Source organism: Solanum tuberosum, unplaced genomic scaffold (assembly GCF_000226075.1).
Source record: "Solanum tuberosum cultivar DM 1-3 516 R44 unplaced genomic scaffold, SolTub_3.0 scf00400, whole genome shotgun sequence".
NCBI classification, from domain to species: Eukaryota; Viridiplantae; Streptophyta; class Magnoliopsida; order Solanales; family Solanaceae; genus Solanum; species Solanum tuberosum.
The window spans coordinates 344,463-359,860 of record NW_006239330.1 but is presented as its reverse complement, the minus strand read 5'-3'; the positions used below and the strand labels follow the sequence as shown (position 1 = coordinate 359,860).

General features: G+C 33.0%; 2 protein-coding genes across 3 annotated transcripts in view; one reads left to right on the top strand and one right to left on the bottom strand.

Annotated features, from left to right (window-relative positions):
- The first annotated feature begins 1,301 nt into the window (after nt 1–1,301).
- LOC102579922 (probable polygalacturonase) lies at nt 1,302–10,199 on the top strand. Its single transcript, XM_015303105.1, has 8 exons — nt 1,302–1,405; nt 5,078–5,234; nt 7,324–7,384; nt 7,436–7,632; nt 8,472–8,592; nt 8,771–8,945; nt 9,157–9,275; nt 9,366–10,199. Exons 1-8 carry the CDS (start codon nt 1,302–1,304, stop codon nt 10,061–10,063), a joined length of 1,632 nt encoding a protein of 543 aa, XP_015158591.1. The 3' UTR covers nt 10,064–10,199.
- Nucleotides 10,200–10,342: 143 nt separating this feature from the next.
- The window catches only part of LOC102603917 (glutaminyl-peptide cyclotransferase-like), a 6,647-nt gene continuing 1,591 nt past the window's right edge, over nt 10,343–15,398 (bottom strand). Inside the window, 9 exon segments of one of the 2 annotated variants that reach the window (NM_001318686.2) lie at nt 10,344–10,653; nt 11,114–11,168; nt 11,673–11,700; nt 11,791–11,861; nt 13,271–13,368; nt 13,449–13,566; nt 13,987–14,050; nt 14,874–14,938; nt 15,260–15,295. In NM_001318686.2, the coding sequence (NP_001305615.2) occupies nt 10,526–10,653; nt 11,114–11,168; nt 11,673–11,700; nt 11,791–11,861; nt 13,271–13,368; nt 13,449–13,566; nt 13,987–14,050; nt 14,874–14,938; nt 15,260–15,295 (663 nt within the window). In that variant the 3' untranslated portion in view covers nt 10,344–10,525. 2 annotated transcript variants of the gene reach the window in all.

Here is a 15,398-nt window from a genome sequence, read left to right as displayed (position 1 = left end):
GAGATACATAGATAAATCTCGTCTCTCCCATCTCGCTCGTCACTCTCATATCTCGTTCGCGTATCTGGTATTCCAGACACATGCAAATCACACCAAATACATGTATTTTTTGTGATTTGCATGTATCTGAGATACATAGACAAATCTCACTCACCTCCCTCCCGTTCTCACTAGTCTCTCTCTCCCTATTTCAGTGTATCTGGTAGCAAAAATATGTATCGAAGTGTATCTGAATTGAAATATGATATGAAATTATTAATTAGTGAGATAAAATGTAATTATTTTAAACTATAGAAAAAATTAATGAATATGGTAGATATATTTGTATAATTAGATAGTTTCTCCATTTATTTATGTTTGAGGGTAGGTTCTTATTAATCACTATAAACTTGTAAAAATTCAAGATAAAAGTATCAGAATCTTAAACTTCAAAGTAATTTATGGGGTGCATAGTACTTAGTAGTCAGTAGTCATGGAGGGGAATTTACATATGCTTTGGCAATCAGAAAAAATTAACAATCCAGTGAGATTTTTTTTAAATTAGTCATTCTTCTACATGAAAAACCCATAATGGTGTTTGATTTCAAAGACGTTAAAAACGTTATCAAGAAAGAGAATTTACAGTATGCTCTCATTGTCAAATTCTCATATGAAAAGGCCAGAACTTTATATCTACGAAAAATATTGTCTCAACAATTATAATTTAAGGATAAATATAACATTGGATTATTAGAAAGTCAACATGTATAATTGCAATTCACTTTAAAGGGAGATTATATTGCGATTGATTAAGTTTATTGGTACTATTATACCACCCAAAGTAAAAATGGATGCAGGTAATGATAAATTGGTAAAACAGAGTATCGATCTTATTATTAATGAAAGAGCAAGATGCTCTTTTTATAGATACAAAGTACAGGAACAACTGATGTGGTTAACTCCTACAAAGGACCAGACTTTGATTGGGGCCTATTATGAAAATAATATACAATACGAAAAAATGGTAATGTTATGACTCCAACATTATATGTTCTAATTATAAAGTAGTTAAGATTATTCAAGAAAATCAGGATGTTATATTACACAAATCAATCCAACAATCAAGTTATTCGTAGTCACATTTAACATCCCGACTCATAAAGCCCCTTCCTATTATTTGGATTCATTTGGTGAACATCAAAATGAATTTGAGCAGTTTTTATTGTCCAAAAGAATGACAAAGATTTGGTGAAAGATATGTTATCATTCTCTCAAAGCTAATTTCACAAATAATTTTATTATTTCAAAGAAAAATAACGGAGATGAGTGCTCCTAGGTGGGCTGATTTGATCGATGAAGAAGAGAAAGTTTCACCTCTTTCAGTTAATAGCAAATTAGGTCCAAAAACTTCAATATTTGTGCTACTGTGATTGCAAAGAAGAATGAGCCGGAGACCTTAATGTCGAGATTTAGTCCAACTAATGTTTATGTTTTTTCCTTGAAATTTTTGAAAGATTGTTTCAACTAATATTTAGATTTGAACGAAGATTTTTTGATGAGGGCGAGGAAGATAATATGTTGGACATATACTTTTATAAAGTGGCTAGGGATGTGAATATGTTATCTAAACATCAAAGGAGTGGAAATAACAAAATAAAAAAGAGAACACATTGAAGGCCGCACAATTGGGATGGTGAAGTAATGAAATATTTTGTTCCAAGACATGACTCGTTGCATTAACCACTTAGACGAAATTTTTCCATATTTTATTTCATTGATAACTGAAATAAATCTAAACGGATTGCTTGATACCCACTACTTCAAATATGAATTGATAATAATATCATTTTGCTTGACCTCTATTTACTAGGATCTTGAGGAAAAAGATTTTGTTTACAGAAGCTAAAACAATATGTTGATGTCTCTAGTAAGCTAAAGTCATCGTTTAATAGCTGTTTTGCTTCGCTTTATTCTTTACAAATAAGAACTTGAAGTTTTAGTTAGGATTAGAAATCTCTACAGTTACACTTTGGAACAACTGAAAGGATGTGGCGCAACTTAGTAACGCGTTTGTTTTGGGTACAAAATGTCACGGTTCAATCCTGTCATTTCTATCTATGTAATTGGCATATTAGAATCACGTGACAGTGTTAATAGCTTCAACAAGATCCAATAAATTCAAAAAAAAGTGATGAACTATCAAGTGTTATTGAAAAGATTTGAAAAAGAAGACAAAAAAAACATATTTCAGATTCCTATAGACGGACAATCTATTTTTTAAAATCTGTACTTTTATACAGAAAATTTATACAAACTTAGTGATGATCATATAATATCTAGTTTCATCTAACTCTTATTTTCTTCATGCTTGTTAATTAGTAAAGAATCGTTAGCTAATTAAGATTGATAACATAACCTAGCCTCTTTGCTTTTACTTATTCTTATTAAGGAATTCTAGTTTGAATTTTAATTTTAATAGAAGGACACTCCGCACTCCATTTAGTGGTACAAATTATGCACGGAACAATTTTGGTCCTTTAAACTTATCAAAAATCAACACTTTGAATATCCATTATATATTTAACAATTTATGTTCGTCAGATATGATCGAAATAGTATAAAAAAAGCAAAGATTTAATCATATACACTGTTGACACCCAATTTTGACCTTCCCCAATATAAATTAATCATCGAGCTTCCTAAAATCTAAACGATTTGAAATAATTAGCTTCATAAAATTCAAAATAATTTTCAAGTCATTTTAAGTAGTTTTGTCATTTTTATAAATTTTAAAATAATAAATATGGTATTTTATATAATTACGTGTCAAATTAGTATATTTTATAAATATTCGAAAATTGTCTCAAAATGATTTTAGTCTTATTTAAATATTTGGCTATTTGGTTTAAATTAATTAATAACTTATTATTTCGAGTTAATTAGTTTATAATTAAGTTAATTATTATATAATTATGTTGTCTAATTAGTATATTTTATAAATATTTGAAAATCATATACAAAATTATTTTTTATTTCTTTTTAGCTAAGTGTTTTACTAACTTAGTTTAATTTAAACCATAATCACGATTTTGAATTAATTAGTTCATGTTTATATTAATTATATTTTTATTAAGTTAATTATCTTATTCCGTTAGGATTAAGAAGCTCGCTAATTAATTTATATTAATTCGTCTTATTTAATTACTAGCCGAACCTGTCTTAACTAACTTAAATTGGCTAAGTTTTTAATCCACTTTTAACCGACCCCACCCCTATTTTTTTTACAATCAGCAGCAACCCTTAATACAACAATACAAATCCATGCCATACCCATTACATTCCAATAACATACAGCAAACAACGACCCAGCCCATTACCTCTATAACCCGACCCAATACATAAAAATACCCAGCAAACACATTACATTATAACAACATACAAACAATACTTGACCGACCCCACCCCTATACCCTTTATTCTTCTTCTTCTTCCAGAAAAAGCCAAAGCCCAGAAAACGTCCAGCAGCCAGGCAGTACACTGCTTCCCTTTGGCTTCTTCTTCAAAACGTCCTTATCCCCATTAATGTGGCAACAGAGCAATAGCAGGCACGCGTTTTTCCCCTTCCTCTTTCGGAATAGGGCGAAAATTTCAGAGAAAGTAGGTTTTCCTTTAATGGTGAAAGGTTTTTGAAATTCAAATTTGTAGTCCTTGAAGTTGAAATTGCCCTCATCTTTTCCCCCGCAAAAAAATTCGAACCCTAATTTCCCCTTATATAAACATCTTTTTGTTCATTTGTGAAGGGGGGGAATTTTTTTTAGTTGAAAAATTTAGAGTAAAACAAGGAAGTTGGATTCTCTTTTGAAAACACTTTCATACTAAAAAATAAATAAACATTCAGCCGATTCTCTCATCCAAAGTTACGAGACCAAAGTCGTTGGTGGAACAATCGCTGCTCGTCTACTCATTTTCGTCCCGGAACGCTGCTCCAAAGAAGGTAACCTCTCCTTCTCTTAAATTTGTTTTGCTATTTCGGCTAAATTCAGATGTATGCTATACGAATTTAATTCATTGTGTGATTTGATTTGGTTATTTTGTGGTTCCTTTATATGATCTGCTCCTGCTGCTTATGAAAGATATGGTCATGTATATATATATATTTTAGTGGTATAAAATGGCAGTGTAAGAGCTTACCACTAGCTATTGTTGCTACCCTTTGTTCTCCACAATGTAAGGCATATTACTAAGATACAAATCGATTTGAATGAAGCTATAGTAATCTTGGTTGCTTGTCTTTTATTTGTTTCTTCCTTTAGTTATTGGTGTAGATTCTCATTAATATTAGCTTAGTCCCATGAAGTGTAAGCTCTACTTTCGTTTCGGCCAGAACATTGTTCACCTATATCATGTTTTCGATTCCTGATTTAAGGTAGTTATAGCTTTCTACTTTACTCTTGTTTATAGTCTTGTAGTTAAGATTTCTTACTCATTTCATATCATTGGGTTCAACTGTCATTTCATTACTAATATACATCTCTCCATTCATCGGAACCCGTTAGCCTAATAGTTATAAAAATGCATTTTGTTGCTCTTAGTGACCATGCTAAATTTCGAAATTTCCGTTAGCCGTCTCATGTTAGCGTTCAAATTAAGGTACTTTACTTCATCAATTTATTTTGTCATTTGTTGGGTTTGTTCATTCATTATAGATTTTCTTCACATTTATGAGTAAAGTCTCCTTCAAATGACCATATCAACTCTATGAATTGTCATTTGTCCAACACAGTTACATCTCATTGATCCAAGTGCATTATCTTTATGTCGAAAATATTGTTTCTTACTTCATCATCTTCACTTGATGCATATGAATTATATTTAAATTTGTCTTCTTAGATTTGTATAGTAATATTGCTTTCATATTTTTTTTTTCTTAGTACATAAACTTAGGAAGCCACTGACCATTTGGTTAGAATTAAGATTTGCAATTTTAAATGCTCAGTTTTCCTTAAATGATTAGCGTTGCTATAAGTTAAATACTAATTTGTTTTCCCTTTCTTTTCGTTTGTTGCATATGTGAAAACTCCATTTGAGTCTACTTCAGACTCCCCTCCTTGCATATCTTCGAGTTAAATTTCCTCGGGTCAGCTTCATCTTGTTCGAGTGAAAGGGGAGAAATTACAGGGGCAGGGACTGATTTGCAGGTCTTGGAGAAATCCAAAATGGACTATACACGTGCCGATATACGCTATGATACACTGGTATACAATAGTATACATGATATACAGGCCAAAGGACAGTGTATACATGGTTAAAAACGAAATTACAGGTGTTCGGAAGATGAAATAGAGTGTATGCATTTAGTATATGGGCTGGTATACAATAAAACAGTCCAGTATACAGCCCATATACGATGGTATACGATCAGTGTATACGTTGGCATTTGGACACGAAAATGGGCCAAAAGCCCAAATTTTATATCTCTTTCCTTTTGCTCTTATTTATTTGCTTGTTATGTCGACTAACATTTATTTGTGAATTGGTTTTAACTTGATTAAATTCCCGAAGATAACCATTTCCTTTCATACATACATATATCCAAATTGAAATATTTACATACTTAGCTTTACTTTTATGTTTCGTCTTATCACATGTTATTCCCCTTTAGTTCATTTCCCTTTAGATAATTAAAATGATAAAAATAATAATAGTAATAAATAGGTAGGTTAAAATAAATGAGTTTTTACTTAGTTAAAATTTCCAAAATTAGTTAACATAAACGAGTTCTTTTGTTTTAAAATTTCAATAAATAAGTTAAAATAAATGAGTACGTTTACTTAGTTAAATTGTAAGATTAATTAGTTAAAACAAATGAGTTCTTTTATTTCGTTAAACTTTCAAAATTAGTCAAAGTCGTGAGTTCTTTACTTAGTTAATTTTTTTTAAAAAAATAATTAATTAAAATAAATGAATTCTTTTACTTGGGTTAAAATTTTAAAATTAGTCAAAATCAGTTTGGTCAAATCGTCGGGCAACCGCGAGTTAGCGGGCATTCCGAGGGCCTAACACCTTCTCGGAATGTACATTTGAACTCGAACCCTTTTTCAATTGATTTTATCTGTTTAAGTCTTTTGAAAAATCTTGTTATTTTTTCTTGTATTTTTACTAAAAATTAAGTGGCGACTCTGTTCTTTTGGAAATTCGATTTCTCTTAAAATCATAAGTTTAATCGATTTTTCGAAAACTCAGTCATTTTCCCTTGTATATATCTTTTTTAAATAAAACATACACCAAAAAGTTCCATTAAATTCTAAAATTTTACAACACAAAAAAACTACACTAGACATTAAAAATATACATAAAAAAGTAGTGAACATTATACTAAACTCTAGAAATAAACAAAAGAATAGCATATGCTACAAAAATTATACCTTTCAAATGTGAGTTCCTGCTAAATCCCAAGAGAATTCAATAAATATTTGACAGAGATAAAAAATACTTCTTCCGTCCACTTTTAATTATCATAATTTTTTTTTAGAGTCAAATTATAAGAATTTTGACTAACATTTTACGATATATTTTTTCATCATATTGATATGTAAAAAATTGCAATATATAGTAATTTTTGTATAGTTTTTAAATATCTAATTTTTTTATTTAAAATATCGAATTAATGTAATCTAATTTAACTTTGAAAATTAGTCAAATTGACTTTCGAAAAGTGTTGAATTGATTTGACACACTTAAAAGAAGTAAAACTTATTAACTGCATTAATACATACAGAATTACTTTGAACCTACTCTTAAATATAACGAACCATTATGTCATTTTCTCTACAATTGATACCTCAGAGTCCATTGTCCCGATTTATCCCTTATTTATTTCATTTGTAAGATTGATTGCCTTGACTTTAAAATTGCATTACCGATTAAATACTTTCCAAATGCAATATAGCAAGTGGATTCGCTCAGAACCAAATCATTAAATTTCTTATTACCAAATTTGCATCTAGTAAATTCAATTTCTCTTGACTTTTAAATAGCAAAGTTTTCGCCATAATTATGGGAATAAGATTAATATACTTACAAATGTGAAAATCTCCTCAAATGGTTAGTTTGACGCACAATTTACACTACAGTATATAACAGAATCATACAACCAATATTCATTCATTCATTCAAAAGTTTTGTGTTCATCAATGGAGGTGTATCACAAATCAACATGCCATGTAAATTTATTTCTCTTTAATTAGGCAATATACATTATGCATAGATCTTCTCAATGTCCATTAATTATAAAGTTACCATTTTCATTAATTCTTATGGATTTTTCTTTATTTTTTGGAACAGTTTCTAAGGAAATTGATGGTCGTTTTGACATGGGGAATACTTTGTCTTAGAACAGCGGAATGTATTGAGTATGAAGCTTTAAGTTGTTGAAAACACACAGCATTATTGACAGATTTTGGAGGCAAAGGTGACGGAAAAACGTCGAACACAGAGGCATTTCGAAAAGCTATAGATGAATTGAGCAAATTTGCAACAGATGGGGGAGCACAGCTCATTGTTCCTCCTGGAAAATGGTTAACAGGGCCATTCAATCTAACTAGTAAATTCACTCTTTATATACACCAGGATGCTGTCATTCTAGTTTCTCAGGTTTCATTCATTCTTGTCCCTTTCTTTTTTTACTTCAAAGAAAATTGGTGAGAGCTCGATTTCCCATCTTGTAATCCCCTCCCTCTATTTCCCCTTAAGAAAAGAAGAAGAAGAAAAAGGACATTGGTTTGATCTTTTTTCTTATCCTAGGGGTCAAAAGGAAAGAAATCAGCCCCAAAACTATATGGTTGATCACATAAATTAATCACCGAACCAGAAATGTTTTGGTGAAAAAGAATGTGAATGAAGGATCTCACTAAATTGAATCTATTCATGTTTAAATGTGTACGAAAAAAATCATTGTTCAACTCTTTGACAGCATTACAAACAAACAAATGCCCTGTTCTCCCGCTCTATCTATTCGAGAGATGGGAGGACAGAGGAATTTGGTCTCCAGGATTTATTTTGTTCCTTGATACCCCTTAAAATAGTCAGCAGGTATCAATGGTTACAGATTAAATAAGAAAATGTACACCATATTAATTTTAAAGATAACCAATTGTGTATTATCACAACTACATTTTTCTAAAATTGTCTCAATGTTCCACATTTTAATTAATTTTCGATATTTTATTTATAGAAACGACACATAAGAATCTCTATGTAAGCTAGGCATTTCACTTAAAAGAACTACATTAACATTATATGTGAGTTGACCTAGCAAACCTAGACGAGGTTCCTTGACGTAAGCAGTGGTGTAGCAACCTACTAATTATATAGATCAAACTTTACTTTTTAATACATATATTATGAATCTTGGATACCCTTAACGAAATTCTTGACTTCACTTGAGATGCAACAGTTGTTGTTAATCTACACATATGTGATTGTTTGTACAGGATGAGGCAGAGTGGGATTTAATCCCACCATTGCCATCTTATGGAATAGGAAGGGATAATCCAGGACCAAGGTTTATCAGTTTCATTTTTGGAACAAACTTGACTGATGTAGTCATTACAGGTAAATATCCTCTTTGTACTATCAAGACAAAATAATATGCCAAGTACAACAATTACTACGCTTCAGTCTGAAGCTAATTGGGATCAGACGTATGAATCCTCAATATCATGAATATTTCAGACACTGATGCCAACACTTCTAGTGTTAGTTGTTTTATATGTATGTTGATGATGATTAGGTGGAAATGGCACCATAGATGGTCAAGGTCAACTGTGGTGGACTAAATTTCGACAAGGTCAAATGAAAAACACCCGACCTTACCTGATTGAGATCATGTTTTCTGATCATATTCAGATTTCCAATCTTACATTGATCAATTCTCCTTCATGGAATGTCCATCCTGTTTACAGCAGGTTTACTTTCTTGTTCCTCTCATTTGTTTATATCATATCCTTTTATAATTCACTGGCCATCTTTGGATTTGTGCCATGTGGAGCCCACTAAAGGAAAACCCGCCTACAAGGAGTTTCTCCATTCTCAATGGACGAATTAGGCATCTGATTAAGGGTGGAGGGATCTTATCATCCCACCATACTCCCTAGTGGTGCTTGTTAACTTACTTTGATATGTACTCTTTGATTCTAATTTTTTTTTTCTTCCGAATAAATGCAGTTTTGTGGTAATTAAGGGATTAACAATCCTTGCACCAGTTGATTCACCAAACACAGATGGGATTGACCCAGGTTTGTTACAAGAACAGACTCTAGTAAACATATGAGAAGATGACATCCTCTAGTGAAGTAGTAGTTACTAATTCATTTTTGGTTGTGCAGATTCTTGTTCCAACACAAGAATTGAAGATTGCTTCATAGTCTCGGGGGATGATTGCATAGCAGTGAAAAGTGGTTGGGATGAATATGGAATAGCATTTGGAAAGCCTACAAAGCACCTAATCATAAGAAACCTCACCTGCATATCACCTGATAGTGCAGTCATTGCTCTCGGAAGCGAAATGTCCGGTGGCATTCAAGATGTGAGAGCTGAAAACATTGCAGCAATTAGTTCTGAATCAGGCCTGAGGATCAAAACTGCTATAGGAAGAGGGGCGTACGTTAAAGACGTGTTTGTGAGAGGAATGACATTGCAGACAATGAAATATACCTTTTGGATAACAGGCGATTATGGGTCTCATCCTGACGATCATTATGATCCGAAAGCACTTCCTGTCATTCAAGGAATCAATGTAAAAGACGTTGTAGCTAAGAATGTGACAATAGCAGGGAAATTAGCGGGGATAGATGGTGATACCTTCAACGGAATTTGCATATCGAATGTGGCCATTGAGTTGTCAGAACAGGCTAAGCAACTAGAATGGAACTGCAGTAATATAAAAGGTGTTTCTAGCCAAGTCAGTCCTCAGCCGTGTGCTCTGTTGCCTGATAAGAATATTTATTGTCCTTTTCCCACTGATACTTTACCTGTTGATAAGATTCAGTTCCAGACTTGTGCTGCAGCTACTACTATGCATTAAGTAAAAGATAGTGAAATACCCAGCTAGTCCCTTGTTATGCTTTAATTTTTTGGAACCATTTTGATTATTAATTAAACAACATTTGCTCCAGTCCATGGTTTCCAGTCTTCTAGTAAACTCAATTTATGGATGTTCCTGCCAATGCTTCACTCTTAGACTTGGATAATATGTCCCTAAGGATAAATTAGCAAGTAATCTTTGAAAGGCCTCAAAAGAAGTCATTGGTATTTGTAGGGGAAGCGGGATGTGGACTCAGAGTGGGTGTTAAAACACAACAGATACAACTAATTACGACTTTTACTGCCTTATTCCATTTTTTAATTATGTTGCAATATGCATAAGTAGCTGATGTTATACATAGCAATAGAAGTAAAATATAGGAAGAGGTGATCAAGATATGGATGTTGCTGCTAAAAACAGCTCCAAAAGTTTACATGAGAAATGATAAACATCATCAGCTCTCTAAATTTCCAAGATAGAATGGTTTAATTTTGGGGTGCACAAGTTATTGATTTCTCCAATTAATGGAGCACTTGGTGGGAGGGGGAGCAACTTGATCTCGAATATCTTTGGCCATAGTTTCCCTGTCACTGCAATGAAGAACAGAATGGTATCATTCACAGAGCCATCCAAATTCTAAGGATCACTAAATTATACTGTTAAAACACAGCATCATGGCAGAAATTCCTTTATCGGACATCTTATATTGGTACCAAAGGTACAAATTGTTTTGTGCCTTACAAATCGAGGCTACTAGTTAAGTTGAATGAGAGTTTCCAATGCTTGGATTGCAGGTTAATGATAGAGGGAGAGGGAAGACAATTAAACCAAAGGTGAAGACTGTGTAACAAGGTTGAGCAACAATATGACATAAGAACATACGGGAAGATAGCGCCTTCAAGATTAGAAATATTTTATTGATACTCATTTGGTGAAAATTGAAAATTGGTTGTGTATTAAAGAATAAATGCTAAGAGGTTAAGCTTAAGTGCCTATCTAGCCAAAAAGCTGATGAAGATCACTCAGAATACTATAATGATCAATTCTTACCAAAAATACGGTCACCGTCTCTGTCCCATGCGATTCCATTCAGGACCTCAAAGTACTGCAGTGAAGAGCAATAGAGGATTTAGCTTTCGCTCTATATTTGCATCAAAGAACCTGGGGTGGGGGGAGCAAGGGAATACGAAAGCGCAAGGGATAAAGTTCTTTTGATGATGGAAGTTAAGGACTTTACTGGTTCCTGTTTATTCAGTTAAAGGAGAGGAAATGAAGGTAATCAATATGTTTATAGTATTATCCTTAAAATCTTGGTGTAACTTATTTCATATATGGAAGCATTTCTCACTTCCCATCAGTATGGCCTTCTGTCCATCTAGTGTAGTGGTTATTAACTTTTCTTTCATCTTCCCTCCTCACTCACTCTGAACAAGGTACAGCCGTACAGCTAATTACCCATCCATATCATCAACCAATGTTACACCATCCAAGGCTACCAACAGAACATAATAAAAACCAAAAAGGAAAAGAAAAGGCGAGAGACAGAGAAAGAGAGGAAGATAAAACAGCTCTTAGTAATGCATCTTATGTAAAACGGTAAAAACGTTACCTTATAGCCTCTTGATTTTAAATCTTCCCTGAAAGAAGTTAAAGAAGGTATCTGTTAACAAATCTTGACCAGAACTTGTGAACTGCAATACATTACGACAAAGAACAAAAGGTAATACCTTAGAGATTGAAGGAGAATCCACCCGATCACAGTGCCATCTTTTGGTGAAATTCTAGCAATGCAATCAGTCTGCAGAGAAAGGCAATACCAACATTATTTTGGTCTCTAATTCAGTGTCAAACTTGGAGCAAAGAAATATGACACTCAGATGTGGATGTAGACACTGAAATTTTGTGGGACTCTACAAGACATGTTCAATTCGAATTGGCACTCTAGAAAGTGCGTACTAAATTCCCATAAAAGGCACCTCGATATATTCCACAAAAGTCATGGAATATTCATATAGAGGTCAAAGCTAAATCATCCTAGTTCGAGAAATACGTCACAAACGGCCCTCGAATCAGAATCAAGGGAGGAACAGAATTGTACCCACAATCTTGATGAATAAAATTATGTTTCTTCATTTTTATTGTGATTGTAATTTATTTTCTATTACTTTAAAGTTTGTTGCAAACAAATTGGCACACCCAGTGGGACCAAATCTCCCCTTCATCTCTTCTCTCATAAATCAAATCTGAAAATTTGAAGTTGCAAAGGTGGAAGAATGAGTACTTCAAGCCTCGTCTTTGAGTTTCATCAAGTCTACACTCCGACAAAGACTGAGTACTTCAAGCCTCGTCTTTGAGTTTCATCAAGTCTACACTCTGACAAACCTTGAAGCAGGGGCATTTGTAGACACTGAAATTTTGTGGGACTCTACGAGACGTGTTCAATTCGAATTGGGACTCTAGAAAGTGTGTTCAGTTTCAATTAGAATTCTTAGAGGCTACTCAACCTTAAACTCAAGTTTATGCCTATATAAAGAGTACTAAATTCCCTTAAAAGGCACCTCGATATATTCCACAAAAGTCATGGAATATTCATATAGAAGGTCAAATCTAAATCATCCTACTTCGAGAAATACGCCACAAACGACCCTCGAATCATGGATAAATTTTATGAGGGTAGAATCAAGGGAGGAACAGAATTGTACCCGCAATCTTGATGAATAAAATTATGTTTCTTCATTATTTTTTTTGTGATTGTAATTTATTTTCTCACTTTAAAATTTGTTGCAAATTGTGGAAAAAGAATGTTATCTGCCACCATTTAATGTCATACTCATAACCATATCAGATGGGAGTATGCTTATAAAGAGGCTTGCCGAGACAGGTTGCTCTAATTTCTAGCTGAATAAGAAAAGGAGAGGACTTAACTGAGTGGCACAAATAGAATATTGGTCCGTACAGTGATGCCATGCACGATATATATATTTTTCGGAAACCCAATAAGTTATACAAACTTATATGACATAATACAACTAGCTTCTCGAGCAAGGTTGTTTTCTGGACCTATTCCACTGAATACCATAACCAAAACAACTATTGTTAAAGTTGCTCAATTGCTTTCTAAATACGTGGATAGTGTAATTTGTAAATAAATGGGAAAAACAAATCCAAAGCCCAAATGGAACTTGGTAAAAAGAGAGAGATTTATACCCCATAGACATTTGACCATACTTCATCTTTCACATACTCCAGCTCATTGAGGTAGCGCACTTCATGCCCTTGAGACTTGACAACTTGTTTTCTGATGACTACATTAAGAAAATGAGTATCTCCATTTTAAGGAAGCAAAGAAGAAACTAAATATCATGTAGACTGTAGATGGAAAAACCTTTCATTGTCTTAGGGTCAATCTTATATAATGTTGATGTTCCATCACTTCCAAAAATTACTTTCCCATCAGTTGCCAATCCCCAACCATCTTGCATGTGATGAGTAAACTTTTTGAACTGCATATAATTTCAATTCTAAAAATAGTGAGCTAGGGGTAACTATAAAAAAGTATTTGGTTGCTCCAATAAAGGGCTTCCGCCAGGTTCTTAAGAGAAGGATTTAGTCTATCAAATTTTCATAGTTTCATGTGAAGTTATAGGAAAGGAGAATTTCGTATTCAAGATGATAATCTTAACTTGAATGTCAAATCAAATAGAGGACCTAACACCACATATCAAGGATGAAACAGCACAATATTAACAGTTAACTAACATGTGGAGGCTGTGAAAGTTAATTGAGGCAATAATCCTACAGACATTACTTTTCTCATAAAATACATCAGGAGCTTTCATATTCCAACAAGCAAGATCCAAATTAAAATCATGAAAAGAAGATGATTCAAATGAAAGCACACAAAGTAATGGAGGCAAGCATACTTTGCTAAAGTTGTATCGATCATATATGAAACCAGTATCCTGCAACCATGTTAGTTGGAACAAGCTGCAAAAATCGACAGTTGTTGCATAAGAACTAGTGATCAATTTAAATTCAAAAATAGTAAACTTATCACTAAAAGATAAAGGAAAGGAAACAAAACGACACAACGATCAAAAAGGAAAAAGCTAAAGAAGAGAAAACTTGGTCTGGTCTAATGTACACCAGAAAATATATCATGATTCATGAATATCTAAGTAATCCTAAGATCGGCTCTCTCTTCCAAATTAACTGTTCTAGTTTCTATTTTCGGCTATCTCAAGCAGGTTTTCATTAAAGGGAAGACATTTTTCCGTACATGTATAATTTTAAACCCATTTCTAAAGACATAGAATAAAAATTCAACTCTTACTTCTTCTTCTATGTACCTAGTCAAAGTTGGAGAACCAAATCGGACATAGGGAGTGCCGAAGTTGTTAATTTAGTAAAAGAAAGACTGCTACTTAGATCACAGTCAAAACTTCAGATTATAAACAAAGTTTCACCAAATTCGAGTTGGTTCATTATTATTTGAAACAATATTACTTATCTGCAGTTTCATAATGACAACTGACCCAAAACTAATACAAAAGCTAAATGCTATTGATATTTAAGCAACACTAGGCTTACATATATTCCTACCAAAATTTGATGTGCTCATAACCGTTAAAAAAATGCTGCAATATTCAGGACAGAATTCAATTGCAACCATTACAAGGAGATGATAGAACAGCATATAAGTACTACATATTATCCAATCTGATAAATGAAAGATTACTTACTTAGCAGTTATCACAACACATTTTCCACATTATTTCCAGAATCAGGAAATGATGTATGTATCCCTTACCTCTCACCAAGAAGAGTTAAACCCTCTCCAAAGTCAGAAGCCTGCATTTCATGAACAGTCTCAACCTGTGGAGCCAGCAATAGAAGATTCCTCTTAGGTCCAAGATGGCACACTTTATGTTTCAACAATAGATACCTGTTCTTTCTCACACGATAAACTTCATAAAAATGGATAATGCAGCTTATAGATAGATATGTTAGCATTTTCAATTGGCAGAAGCTGCCCTGTGAGCCTAAGCAGAAATGTAGTGACAAAATCTTCTTACTCTCCAGCCATGACGGAGAACCCAACAGAGAAAAACCAAACATGGATAAGTATTTTAAATCCTCACAAAACTTCAAAATAGTATTATAGTTTTACTTTTAGTAAGCAAGTTGTAGACATACCTTACCATTCTGCAACGCAACTTTCCGAACAGATGACTGCATTTTTCAGAAAGAGAAAATTACCCATGACAAGCCTAAACAATAATCCTGAAGTCAAATCAAGTATGTATATATATATATATATATATATAATATAGTG